The sequence below is a fragment of the Salmo salar genome, chromosome 15 (assembly GCF_965601325.2).
Source record: "Salmo salar chromosome 15, fSalSal1, whole genome shotgun sequence".
Classification (NCBI taxonomy): Eukaryota; Metazoa; Chordata; class Actinopteri; order Salmoniformes; family Salmonidae; genus Salmo; species Salmo salar.
The window spans coordinates 42446826-42460809 of NC_138305.1; the positions used below are offsets into that span (position 1 = coordinate 42446826).

General features: G+C 43.3%; 1 protein-coding gene across 1 annotated transcript in view; it reads left to right on the plus strand.

Moving 5' to 3' along the window:
• The window catches only part of LOC106571376 (mannosyl-oligosaccharide 1,2-alpha-mannosidase IA), a 169635-nt gene that overhangs the window by 109164 nt on the left and 46487 nt on the right, over positions 1-13984 (plus strand). The window contains exon 5 of the mRNA XM_014144392.3: positions 11590-11684. Coding sequence (XP_013999867.1) covers positions 11590-11684 — 95 coding nt within the window. The remainder of the gene's footprint in view (positions 1-11589; positions 11685-13984) is intronic.

The following is a 13984-nucleotide window of genomic DNA, read 5'->3' on the forward strand; positions in this document are numbered from 1 at the left end:
TGTCTGTCCGGTCCTGATTGCTCTCAGCACTAAGCCCTCCTGCTCCTGTGTGAATGGACGTCCTTGTCTGCCTCTACGCGCCTTTCGTCCATTCTCAGCGGAGGTCCCTCTTCATCTAAGGACTCTTTCAACACATACCACATCCCTCCCTCCTTCCCTCCATCTCGCTCTCTCGCTCGCTCTCTAAAACTGCTTGAAGTGTGCTTATAGACCAGAGTGTGAAAACCTAGTCGGGTGGCACTGAGCTTAAGCCACACATCTGGGCCCTGGTCAGTTGATAGGCTGTGTCAGAGCTTGATGTGCCCTTTTGGTCTTTAGAGTAGATTGGGGAAATGGTTGCTCCTCGGCTAAGTAGGCCATGGCTATCCGCTCCAGTACTAGATAGTCCCATTCCACTGCCTATATGTTAGCGCTACCAAAGGATCTCGCTTGTGGCAGAGAAGTCCGTTTTCCTGCACCTGGTCTTGCCTCTGAGGCTATTCTCATTGACAAACATTTGAGAGGCAGCATGAAGAGGTTTGAATTTGCTTAATTTGTACATAAACATTTCAATTTACATGCCATCCTTGCCTTACCTTTCTTTGTGGCTGGCAACGTGGCATTCTTGCTCTGAGGCTATTCTCATTGACAAACATTTGAGAGGCAGCATGAAGAGGTTTGAATTTGCTTAATTTGTACATAAACATTTCAATTTAAATTGCAGCTAAAAATGTACCTTAAATATCAGTATTAAAGTAGCCACTGACTAGCCAGTAGGATTGCAAGCTATTCAACAATGTAAGCAACTTTTCCTCTAAAACATATTAGCTAGCTACGCTCTTGAATAATGCATGCAAACCATATTTCACTCTTGAATAATGCAACAATTTACAAGCATGTGCAGACAATTAAAGGGTTTATTTTGTTGTTCGTACACACATTAGCTAAATGTAGCTTGCAAGACAATATTGATAGCTGGTAACGTTAGCATATCAAACATACTGTAACGTTTACCCATCTCATTTGAATATAAAAGTACAGTTTCAGCATATTAAAGTTACCTGAGGAACAAACCAGGCTTCATTTTATCAATGTCATGGAGGTCATTATTTGAGTTAAATGCAAAAAAAAATTAACTGAAAAAAATAAGTTGAATGTGACCAGTCTCTCCTGGTTTTTGAGTAGACCGACAGAAGGACACAAGATCTAGGTCACCTCATTTGGGTTTACTGCTGCCCCTCAGAATCTCTCTCTACTTTTCTAATGTCGTCTCTTCCTCTCACTCACTCCCTCTTCCTAGGGCATTTTCTCTTTCTCAAACTTTCCCTCCCACAAAATACCCTTCTCTCACTAACCCACTCTCCCTCTTTCCCCCAGCCTCTCTCTCTGCTGTGGATTCTTAGTTGTAATGAGTAGCTAGGGGGGAGGCAGAGGAGGGGCCTTACAGCCACTCATATAGCAGGCACACAGTGCTGACTTAAGATAAATCCCTACAAATGAGTGTGGTAATTGCCTTGAAGTGTCCTTTCAAAAATGTCTCCCCCTGCACCCGGGGCATGATCTGCTGTGGTTAGCCTCATTAATGTTGGCATAACAGAGAGGCACAAACTACAAATAGCACCTAGTAATCTGAAAGCACAGGAACGCCATTCCTCAAAAAAATACTTATTGGGGTGAAATAGGGAATGGGGTTCTATCGAGCTGCTTAATCGTTCACTAAGGAGAGGAGAAAGGACTGAGTCGTCATTTAAGATGTGAGGTGAGTGATGCCCAGCGGGCAGTTTGAAGCCCCTGCCGAGAGGTCAGAGGGGCCCCTCAACTCACACCTCGGGCTCTTTGCTAAATTAAAACGCTGCACCTCAGCAGTACAGTAAAGCAGGGAGGCCCAAACCCTGATCTTAAAGACTTTAGTGTTGTTACTTTTCAATCATCAGGTGAATCATTCATGTCAGGGGACACCAGGTGAGTTCTTTCACTGACACTGCCCAATCGATGGCTTAATCAATCTTTTCAGTGCTTAGGCACAGCAAAAAGTATCAGAGGACTCCTTTTTGACTTTCTGAATTTTACAGTTTCTGAAAGTCCCAGTTCTGTCCAGAGGCCTGTTTTGAATGTTGATCCCCTCAGTCCTTAGGGAGGACAGCACTGCTATGAGTCACTCTGTCAGGGGGAAGTTAACTGGCAGTGCACTCTGGTTAACAGCCTGCTGGGTTTTATTTCGTAATGCAATTTGACCTCCTCTTTCCTGTGTGTGCAGCTTACCACAATTAGATTGGACAAAGCTGCTCTTCCCCAGCAATTCGTTTTTCAGGCCCTGTTTGAGGCTTTAGCCTGCTGAGCACAGGATGGCATCTTAAGAGGGACAGACCACTCTGTCTGATAAAAGATCCAGTTTGGAAACATTGCTATTGTCTAGGCATTGTCAACCTTAGCTCTGATATCATGGGCAGAAAACTCATTCATCTCCATCATTCATTGAATTTGATGGGTCATTTATAACAAAACCTTTCGATATTGGCAATCATTTCAATATTTCACAAGTAAAGTGGAAAAACTCAAGTGAAATGACAGCATTGACCCATCATATTTTTGTATAAAATATCTAATAATGCAAGAGAAGTATTGCTGTTTTGAGTTGGGTCAAATTATTGTGGAAGAGGTGGAAAAACTCTTGAGTGTCTGGTCTGGTTTCCCTGTCCTGATAATGTTGAGGGAGCGTGTGTGCCTGAGCATGTGTCTGGTTTCCCTGTCCTGATAATGTTGAGGGAGCGTGTGTGCCTGAGCATGTGACTGGTTTCCCTGTCCTGATAATATTGAGGGAGCGTGTGTGCCTGAGAATGTATAGAAGCCTGCTGCGTGAACATTTAGGAAAGTGTTTTTTTAACATCCTTTGCGAATTATAAAATATTGAAGCTATAGTTGCTTACAGTAAGCTATTTAAAAAATCTTTCCAACAATTGCGATAATACCTGATCCTCGGTGTGAAAGAGCAGTGGAAGTTATAGGCCTACTGCTGCATTGGCTTATAGGCTATGAGCTTCCCCAAACTGGAAACTCACACGTCACTTATGAAGTCTTTATAAAATAATTGCCTCTACGTTTCCATAGTCGGATTTTTCCTATTAAGTATGTTTTCAAAATGCATTCTATGTCCAGCTCACATTGTAAAGTGGTGGGTGACATGCTGATAACCTGTTGAATGGTGAATGTGAGGCGAGCTTCAATTACCAGTTGAGAAATAAAAATAGTATCCCTTTTTAATCGTGCACCAAAACTGTTTTACACACATGACTGCATTTAGAATAGTTGCACAATGAATGGAATAATAAAGACATGTTTTATTCCAGCAGCAACCAGCTGAGTAGCTGCAGGAGAAGTCCTTCTCAAAATAGGCTCTGTATGCTGGGCGTGTGATATTTGTGTTGGATAAATGTGATACATGACTATCGACACACAAAAGGCCAATTTTAATTTCACTAAATCATGCAAATTAACCATTAGACAAATAAGCATGAAGGTCAAAAGTATTTATGTCGACTGATATTTCCATCAATGAATGAAAAACATTATTTTGCAATGTTTATTTTTTTTTCACCCGGTTATTTTGTCGGCAACAATTTTATTTATCTGCTTTTTAAAAAATTATTTTGTGGCCAAAAGCCAGCAGTTACCGGCTAACGGAAACCTTGAGCCAGATAATTCCACACTCTTCTTGTCAGAACCCAAAGCCAGTGAGCTTCCAGTCAGTATCAGAATGAGTGCTTAATAATAAACTTGTCTTAAATACATCTAAAACTGAAAGCATTGTGTTTGGTTCAAAACATTCTCTAAGACCTTAACCTTGACTTGAGTTGTACATAAAGGGTGTAAGCAAGTTGAGGAAGCTAAATTCCTAGGTATAACATTGGATGGTCAATTATCATGGTCAAGGCATATTGTAAAAGTTATGAAGATGGGGAGGGGTATGTCTATTATAAAAATATTTTCTGAATTTTTGACACATCAACTTTATTAGTATTTCAGGTTGTGGTCTTGTCCCATCTTGATTACTGTCCAGTAATATGGTCAAGTGCAGCAAAAAAAGACAGCTGCTGGCTCAAAACAGAGCAGCACATCTTGCCCTTAACTGCACATACAGAACTAACATCAACAACATGCATGCCAGTCTTTCCTGGTTGAGGGTTGATGAGCGATTAACTGCTTCTCTTCTAGCTTTTATGATAAGTATTGCTGTGAAAATTCCAGATTGTCTGTATAATCAAATACCTTTCAGCTCAGACACCCATGCATACCCCACAAGACATGCCACCAGCGGTCTCTTCAGTTCCTAAGTCCAACACGAATTCACAGCAACGCAGAATTTTATAGCGCGCCATGAACACATGGAACTCCCTTCCATCTTCAATTACACAGAGGGTGTTCTTTAATGGAAGCCTCTCCAACATAATCCAGTTAGAATCAGGAATTCCCCAGGGCCGCTGTCTAGGCCCCTTACTTTTTTAAATCTTTACTAAGGACATGCCACTGGCTTTCAGTAAAGCCAGTGTGTCTATGTATGCGGATCACTCAACACTATACACATCATCAACTACAGCGACTGAAATGACTGCAACACTTTAACAAAGAGCTGCGGTTAGTTTCAGAATGGGTGGCAAGGAATAAATTAGTACTAAATATTTCAAAAACTAAAAGCATTGTATTTGGGACAAATCATTCAATAAACCCAAAACCTCAACTAAATTGTGTGATAAATAATGTCGGAATTGAGCAAGTTGAGGTGACTAAACTGCTTGGAGTAACCCTGGATTGTAAACTGTCATGGTCAAAACATATTGATACAACTGCAGCTAAGATGGGGAGAAGTCTGTCCATAATAAAGCACTGCTCTACCTTCTTAACAGCACTATCAAAAAGGCAGGTCCTACAGGCTCTAGTTCTGTCACACCTGGACTACTTTTCAGTCGTGTGGTCAGGTGGCACAAAGAGGGACTTAGGAACATTGCAATTGGCTCAGAACAGGGCAGCAAGGCTGGCCCATGGATGTCCACAGAGATCTAAAATTAAGCATATGCATGTCAGTCTCTCATGGCTCAAAGTGGAGGAGAGATTGACTTAATCACTACTTGTATTTGTGAGTTATTGACATGTTGAAAGCACCGAGCTGTCTGTTCAAACAACTAGCATACAGCTCAGACACCCATGCATACCCCACAAGACAGGCCACCAGAGGTCTCTTCATAGTCCCCAAGTCCAGAACAGACTATGGGAGGCGCACAGTACTACATCCAGTAGGGCCATGTCTACATGGAACTCTATTCCACATCAGGTAACTAATGCAAGCAGTAGAATCAGATAAAAAAAAACACCTTATGGAGCAGTGGGGACTGTGAAGAAACACAAACATAGACACACACACACATGATAATATACGCACTATACACACACGTACACATGGATTTTATGTGGTAGTGGAGTAGGGGACTGAGGGCACACACTTAGTGTGTTGTGAAATCTGTTATGAATGTATTGTAACGTTAGAAAAATGTCATAACTGCCTTAATTTTGCCGGACCCCAGGAAGAGTAGCAAGAGCCTTGGCAGCAGCTAATGGAGATCCATAATAAATACAAATACTCAAACAGTGTAAATGATCTTTAAAAAATTGATTAAACAACAACTCATGGAATGGTGGGGACTGTGAGGGGACACGTGCGCACACACATTTTTGTTGTTGTATTGTTTGTATTTGTATTTTTATTGTTTGTAAATCGTTGCTTCCTGCCATCCAGTACCACTACACCAGGCGGTGTCAGATGAAGGCCCTAAAATTTGTCAGACTCCAGCAACCCTAGTCATAAACTGTTCTCTCTGCTACCGCACGGCAAGTGGTTCCGGCACGTTGAGTCTAGGTCCAAAAGGCTTCTTTTAACAGCTTCTACCCTGAAGCTATAAGACTCCTGAACAGCTAATTAAATGGCTACCAGGACTATTTGCATTGTCGTCGACGTTGCCCCCCCCCTCCTCTTTTACGCTGCTGCTACTCTCTGTTTATTATCTATGCATTGTCACTACCTCTACCTACATGTACATATTACCTCAATTATCTCAACTAACCTGTACCCCCACACATTGACTCTGTACCAGTGCCCCCTGTATATAGCCTCGTTATTGTTATTTTACTGCTGTTCTTTAATAATTTATTTTTCTTTTTTACTTAACTAAAAAAATAGATAACACTTATTTTTCTTAAAACTGCATTGATGGTTAAGGGCTTGTAAGTAAGCATTTCACTAAAGTCTACACCTGTTGTATTCAGTGCATGTGACAAATAACATTTCATTTGTATTTAACATTTGTGTGACTGTACTTGTCTATCTGTGTTTTGTTACTTGTCATGTTTTTGGTGGACCCCAGAAAAAGTAGCTGCTCCTGCTGCGGAAGCTAATGGGTTCCAAATAAACAAACAAACAGCTAAATCCTCTGCTTACATCTGCAGGACTGAGCTCATACCAATGGAGATTGGAGATCTCATGGGGGTTTAAAAGCCATCATAATATTACCACACCCCCCTGAATATCTATCTGTATTCCATATTGTATTATACTGTGCATTCGGAAAGTATTCAGACCCATTGACTTTTTCCACATTTTGTTATGTTGCAGCCTTAGCCTAAAATTGATTAAAAATATATTTTTTATCAATCTACACACAATACCCCATAATGACAAAGCGTTAAGTTTTCTTCTTTTTTTTTTACACAAGTATTTAGACCCTTTCTTATGAGACTCGAAATTGAGCTCAGGTGCATCCTGTTTCCATTGATCATCCTTGATGTTTCTACAACTACAATGGAGTGCACCTGTGGTAAATTCAATTGATTTGGATAGGTGTGTGCCTTTCCAAATCATGTCTATATAAGGTGCCACAGTTGACAGAGCAAAAACCAAGCCATGAGGTCGAAGGAATTGTCCATTGAGCTTCGAGACAGAATTGTGTCAAGGCACAGATCTGAGGAAGACTACCAAAAAGTGTGCAGCATTGAAGGTTCCCAAGTACACAGTGGCCTCCATCATTCTTAAATGGAAGACGTTTCAAACTACCAGGACTCGTCCTAGAGCTGGCTGCCCGGCCAAACTGAACAATCGGAGGAAAAGGGCCTTGGTCAGGGAGGTGACCAAGAACTCGATGGTCACTCTGACAGGGCTCCAGAGTTCCACTGTGGAGATGGGAGAACCTTCTAGAAGGTTAACCATTTCTGCAGCACTCCACCAATCAGGCCTTTATGGTAGAGTGGCCAGGCGGAAGCCACTCCTCAGTAAAAGGCACATGACAGCCTGCTTGGAGTTTGCCAAAAGGCACCTAAAGGACTCTCAGACCATGAAAAACAAGATTCTCTGGCCTGATGTAACCAAATTCGAACATTTTGGCCTGCATTCCAAGCGTCACGTCCGTCAGGAAACCTGGCACCATCCCTACGGTGAAGCGTGGTGGTGGTGGTGGTGGTGGTGGTGGTGGCAGCATCATGCTGTGGGGATGTTTTTCAGTGGCAGGGTCTGAGAGACTAGTCAGGATCGAGGGAAAGATTAACAGAGTAAAGTACGGGGATATCCTTGATGAAAACCTGCTCCAGAGCTCTCAGGATCTTAGCCTGGGATGAAGGTTCACCTTCCAACAGGACAACGACACTAAGCACACAGCCAAGACAACACAGGAGTGGCTTCGGGACAAGTCTCTGAATGTCCTTACATTTTTTACATTTTAGTCATTTAGCAGAGCGACTTACAGTAGTGAATGCATGCATTTTCTTTTTTCTTTTTTAAATAATAAAAAAAAAATGTTTGTTGTACTGGCCCCCCGTGGGAATCGAACCCACAACCCTGGCGTTGCACACACCATGCTGGCGTTGCAAACACCATGCTCTACCAACTGAGCCACAGGGAAGCTGTGTGGTCCAGCCAGAGCCCGGACTTTAACCCGATCAAACATCTCTGGAGAGACCTGAAAATAGCTGTGCAGTGACGCTCCCCATCCAACCTGATAGAGCTTGAGAGGATCGGCAGAGAAGAATGGGAGAAACTCCCCAAATACAAGTGTGCCAAGCTTGTAGCGTCATACCCAAGAAGACTCGAGACTGTAATCGCTGCCAAAGGTGCTTCAACAAAGTACTGAAATGCATGAAATGAAATGTATGAAATGTATGCATTCACTACTGTAAGTCGCTCTGGATAAGAGTGTCTGCTAAATGACTAAAATGTACTGAGGAAATGGTCTGAATACTTATGTGATTTTTCAGTTTTTTTATATACATTTGAGAGAAAAAAATCTAGAACCAGTTTTTGTCAGTTATTATGGAATATTGTGTGTGTATATTGATTGGGGGGGCAATTTAATCAATTTTAGAATAAGGCCGTAACATAGAAAAAGTGAAGGGGTCTGAATACTTTCCAGATGCAATGTATATGAATCCACAATGGCTACAGTAGAAAGCAAGTACAGTCAATTCTCAGATTTAACCTAAATATTATGGTACGGTAGCCATGGTGAAGTGAATTTTCATAGTGCCATTTTCAGTCCTGTTGGTGACCTGTGATGTGTGTTCCCTGGAGCTTCATGTCAAGGAATTGGAGTTTCAACTACTGGGCCTATATCCCCCCAGTCCCTCCCTGCCAGGCTTCATCCAGGGACAGCTAGGCCATGGGAGAAAGCTGGGTGTGGGTTGATCTATTGGAGGAGCCAGTGCCCTGTCTGGTTCTTCCCCACAGACGCGTAGAGTAATTTGGGCTGTGTCCCGCAAGGCGGCCCAGTCAACCCCGGCCCAGCACGGTAATTCATCTTATTTAGTGGCATGTCCAGCCCTCTTCCCCACAGCCCCAAAGCACAGGAGCCGTTAGCCTGGCTCCCAGTGGCGGGCACATAGTCCTGTTGTACAAACTACACCCTCTCTCTCTGCCTTTGTGTCACTGTCTCTGTCTTGCTTTGTCCTTATTGCCTAAATTACTTTGTAGAGGACAAATATGGCCCCTATTGCACTAATAGGGTGTGTGCAAGTTGTATTTTTACTACTGGGGAGGTGTCCCCATCTTCAGAACTGCATCCTTCTTTGTTTCCTTTGACCTGAATCGTCCAAATGAGTGTTTACCTAATTCCTATTCATTATCAGGAAACCTGGGGGAAAAAACTGTTGCTGTATTTGTTTTCTGTATAACATCTGTTCTACTTCAAAGCTCATTTTCTCTTATCAGTGATACGTCATTCTTCAAACTCACTGGAGTGAGGAATATGATTATCATTATCAATATTTACTAATATTATCTGCCATCCAGCCTGGCCCGGTTGTTTGGGGTTGCAGATAATTTGATTGCTTATTAAACCTTGTTGACAGTTTGCTTGATGACTCTAGGTGGGGGTCTGGTTTATTTATTCTCCAGCGTCCTGGCATTATTAAAAGCATTAATCACACAAATTGGATGAGATGTAGGTACACAGGATATCTCCAGTCTCGACCTGTCTGTATGTGCTAACCCTGGTGGGATGGGATGATTTGTGGATGTCCTCTACTTACGGTACGGGAGCTCCAGATTACTTTCATAACCTCCTCAGAAACGAGCCATAAAAGTCCAATGTAATAAATGACAGAGTGGCGAGAGAGAGGTAGACGGACAACCCACACCTCATCACAGAGCAGAGGGGGGAGTGGTGGGCAGAAGGAACAGCGCTGTGGATTTAGTAGAACAGGTTAACAGATGACCTTGTCCAGAGACTCCAAGGACACAGCGGGAGACATAGTGATTATTAGTAGAACAGGTTATCAGGTGACCTTGTCCAGAAGCTCCAAGGACACAGCGGGAGACATAGTGAATATTAGTAGAACAGGTTATCAGGTGACCTTGTCCAGAAGCTCCAAGGACACAGCGGGAGACATAGTGATTATTAGTAGAACAGGTTAACAGGTGACCTTGTCCAGAAGCTCCAAGGACACAGCGGGAGACATGGTGATTATTAGTAGAACAGGTTATCAGGTGACCTTGTCCAGAGACTCCAAGGACACAGCGGGAGACATAGTGATTATTAGTAGAACAGGTTACCAGGTGACCTTGTCCAGAAGCTCCAAGGACACAGCGGGAGATTATTTGGTGGCTGACGCACACTGCCCTAGCTGTGTTGTTTTGAGTAGGGCACTAGTCTCAGCGGGTGTCCAGTGAATGAAACGATCGGTGATAGCACCGCCCTGTACCGACGCAGCTCCTGAATGCCTCTTTTGAAAGGCCACCAGCTCCTGCCTTTGAGATTTGTACTCTTTATACGTCATCTACATCTGCTTTTTGAAAAGACCCAATTCAATGACTTTCAACAGACCGACTCTGTTGCTGTTTTACCTTATTCAGTCGCGCCCTCTCGTCTTTGTGCAGGCGTTTGGTACTAGTGAGACATTCCCCGCTATTAAGTGGCTGGACATGTGCCATTTTAATACTTCATAGAGGAGAGAATATCTTTTCACAACAATTGGATTAGCATGAAGCCATGTGGCACAGGTCCCTCGGCAGGCAGTGACACACCGGATTTTTGCTGCTTTGAGACGTCTCCGCGCATATCCAAGACCAACACTCCCTGTTCTTCACAGCGTCTTACGACCTCATCTGACAGCTCCTTGTCACTTCAGAACTAGTACAGGAACATGTGATGATGGAACACAGATATGATCATGTGTACAGCTTTGTTATTTCGGTTAGTTACAGTAGATCCCAATAATCAGAATTTCATTCAGACACTCTCATACGCTGCATTTAGCTGCACACAGAGCACTTTTCCTGAGAGCGTGTCTGAATGAAATTCTGATTATTGACTGGGGCATCTCCCAGAGAGTGAGTGCATTCACAGAAACTTCTGGAGACTTCATAGGGAATGTATTTATTCTACATTAGTATTCCTATTTCCTACAGTACAGAATCCTCTCAGGACTCAACATAGACGGGAAGATGCACATGTGCCTTTGATGCCTTACCTGTCATTGTATGTTGGTGTCATTGTATATGATTTAATGTAAAGCGCTCGTGACATGGTGACATTTTCCTGTCCCTGATCTGAAGGGGTTGATAGATAGATATCCAGGGCTGTGATGGTGGGAAGAAGGGAGGAAAAGAGAGGGAGGTGGTGTGAGGCAGCGCAGCATTGAAGAGCAGAGTGCAGTGCAGGATGGGAAGGAACGCTCTGCTCTTATCTGATTAGTTCTTATCAGCCTGGTGCAGGAAGCGGGCCTAAACACTCTCTCTCTGTTTCTCTCTTCCGATCTCTCTGTCTCTTTCCCTGTCTTTCTTTTCCTCTCGCTCTCTCTGTTCCTCTCTGCCTTGCGCTCTCGCTCGCTGTCTCGCTCTCTCTCTCTCACACACACACACACACACACACACACACACACATACACCAGGAAACAGCCTCTACTTTCCCTACTCTCTAACAGGAAGCAGAGCCACGCTGCATGTGTGATAAAAAGGCCCATGTGACAGGATGAGCTTGATGGCCATTGTCCGTGGATCCCTGTCACCACCTCTTAGACATTGACGGAATGACATGAAGAGATTGTTTTTGCTGATGAGTCTCTCTGTTTTTTTGGTAGGTGTTCAGGAGGAAGGCCATAGAACTGGGAGAGAAGCTGTTGCCTGCATTCAAAACCCCCACAGGCATCCCCTGGGCCCTCCTAAACCTGAAGAGGTGAGTCCTGCCCTCATACAGCACCTGTCTGTCTGTTTACATACACACTGTACAGTCTGCCCACTCTACTACAAGTAAATCACTATTCCCGATAGTGGAACATCACTCATTATGCATTTAGAAGAAGACAATATCTAGACCCTGCACCTCTACAGACATGACATACACCCACTGACCAGCTTGAAACAGCTGACTCTTCCCTTGCATCACTTGTCTTTGTACTCTATTCACTGGAGCAAAGACCAAAAGCCTTCAATTAGGGCTGGGTGATCATATCTGGTCATTTTTTTTCTCAAAACTATGTCCGGTTCACAACATATCTCTATATAAGCGTTGTCGCACAATTAAAGGTCAATACACTGCATTTCAAACAGCCAGGAATAATCTACTGAATTACGGGACTTGTGAAGTTATTCCATAGGCTAAATATAAGCCTTCCACAACCATAAGACGCACTAATAATTTAAATATTTGATCAAAATAGTTTAACCTGCTTTTTTTGTTGTTGCAATAATCACTGATCTGGCTTTCAAGTCTGTCTATGAAAATGCCCTTTTTGTTACAAATTTAACCAGAACCATGCAAATCCACTAATAATGAACAACTTCTTGTAGCAGGCATTATAGATAATGAACACAGGTCTCATAAACAATCTCTCAAGCACAAACCCACATGCTAGTAAGTAGCAAGCTGAAGTCTAGTCAACTTGTATCTATTTGCTTTGCTAACAAGGTAGAACAGTTGAACTGTTATGAACACACCCTCCTGTCTGTCTCCAATTGTTTGAACAACACCAACCTGTTCACTTTGTTTAGATGATAAAATCTACTGACCTATCTGGATAAGAAGATGCTTATTTCTCAGAATGAGAACGAGTTGCCAGTTCTTTATTTAAATGCGTCTTTTTATGCTCGTTGCACATTTCTAAAACTCAGACTAGACAGCTAGCACAAAACAGTCTGTGCCGCGCATAACAGTAACTGAGCATAATACTCTCGTTTTAGTAGGGTCTGCTCTGTTTATGTTTTGGTAGTTGAGACATAAAAAGTGTATGGTTGGAAAGGTTAAGTTGTCGTCTATTACAGTAAAATAATGTCTCTGAGCGTTTTGGTGTCCATATGACCCATTCTGTAGCGTGTTTAAACTGCTTGTTGTCAGAGAGGAAGAAGTTATCGTTCTCCCTCTGTTGTTGTGAGTGGCAGGGGGAGGGGTTTGGTGTCTGTGTGCAGGTGGGAAGGTGCACACTCTACACAGCACAGAAACAGCGAAGAAGACTAGACCAAAAAGACAGAACGTTAATACATTTTTATTTGTTTTATGATTCTTGCAATACAGGCATGTGGAACATTAATTTGATATATCACCCAACCTTCACTGGTTTCACTCTCCCTCCCTCTGATTCCCTCGGTTACATTAACTGCACAGACTATTGCAAATACTTGTCTTTCTCCACAGCTTTAAAGTATTCTCTGCTCTGGTTTGATAGCATAGTGGTTGACACATAAAAGCACAGTTGTTTTGCGAAGCGCGGTCTCTGCTTCCTTTATTCCATCCCCCAAACCATAGAAGTGAGGAATGTTGTCTGTGTATCGATGTTCTGGGCTCTGCCATTAATAAGTCAGTGTTTTGACTACACCTTGTCTGGACCCAGTTTTTTGATATGATGCTCTCTCGCAAATCGAGCCTGTCTCTAGATTGTTATCCTGCCTGCACCTTGCTCTGAATGGCCCCTGCTCAGCGTCTCGACTACAGTGTCCATAGCTGCTATGGCTCCCTCTCTCCTGCTCTACACAGAAACGGCTTCAGAACAATACAGCACTGTCAAGGTCATGTGTTGTCCCGCCTAACAAATCCAAAGTGACAGTTTTTCTTGGACTGCCCTCCCTGGACCTTGTTCCCCTCCCTCCATCATTACCCTCGATCTTACCGTATCCCCCCTGAAGGGACGAACCTAGCCGCCCACGTCCCTCAGAAAAGAGAGAGGGAGACGGGATGGAGTCTGGAGGATAGAGGGTCAGCTGCTACTCTCCAGGGGAAAACCTGTTGGAGGATTTTTATTGGGTTTGGAAATTGTTTTTCCAGAGACGCTAAACAAGTTGCTGCCTGGTGGGTAAAAGGGTGAAGGAAAAGGAGGATAAAGCAGGGAGGGAGAGGAAGAACAGGGCGGCGTGTGACGCCAGCGGCTAGTCTCAGCCATGAGAATAAACATACTCTCTGTTATGTCCCATCTGTCCTGTCTGCTCCAGTCCTGCAGCTAGTGTAGCGTGCTCAACCCCGGCAGTCCAATGGCTGAGAGAGGC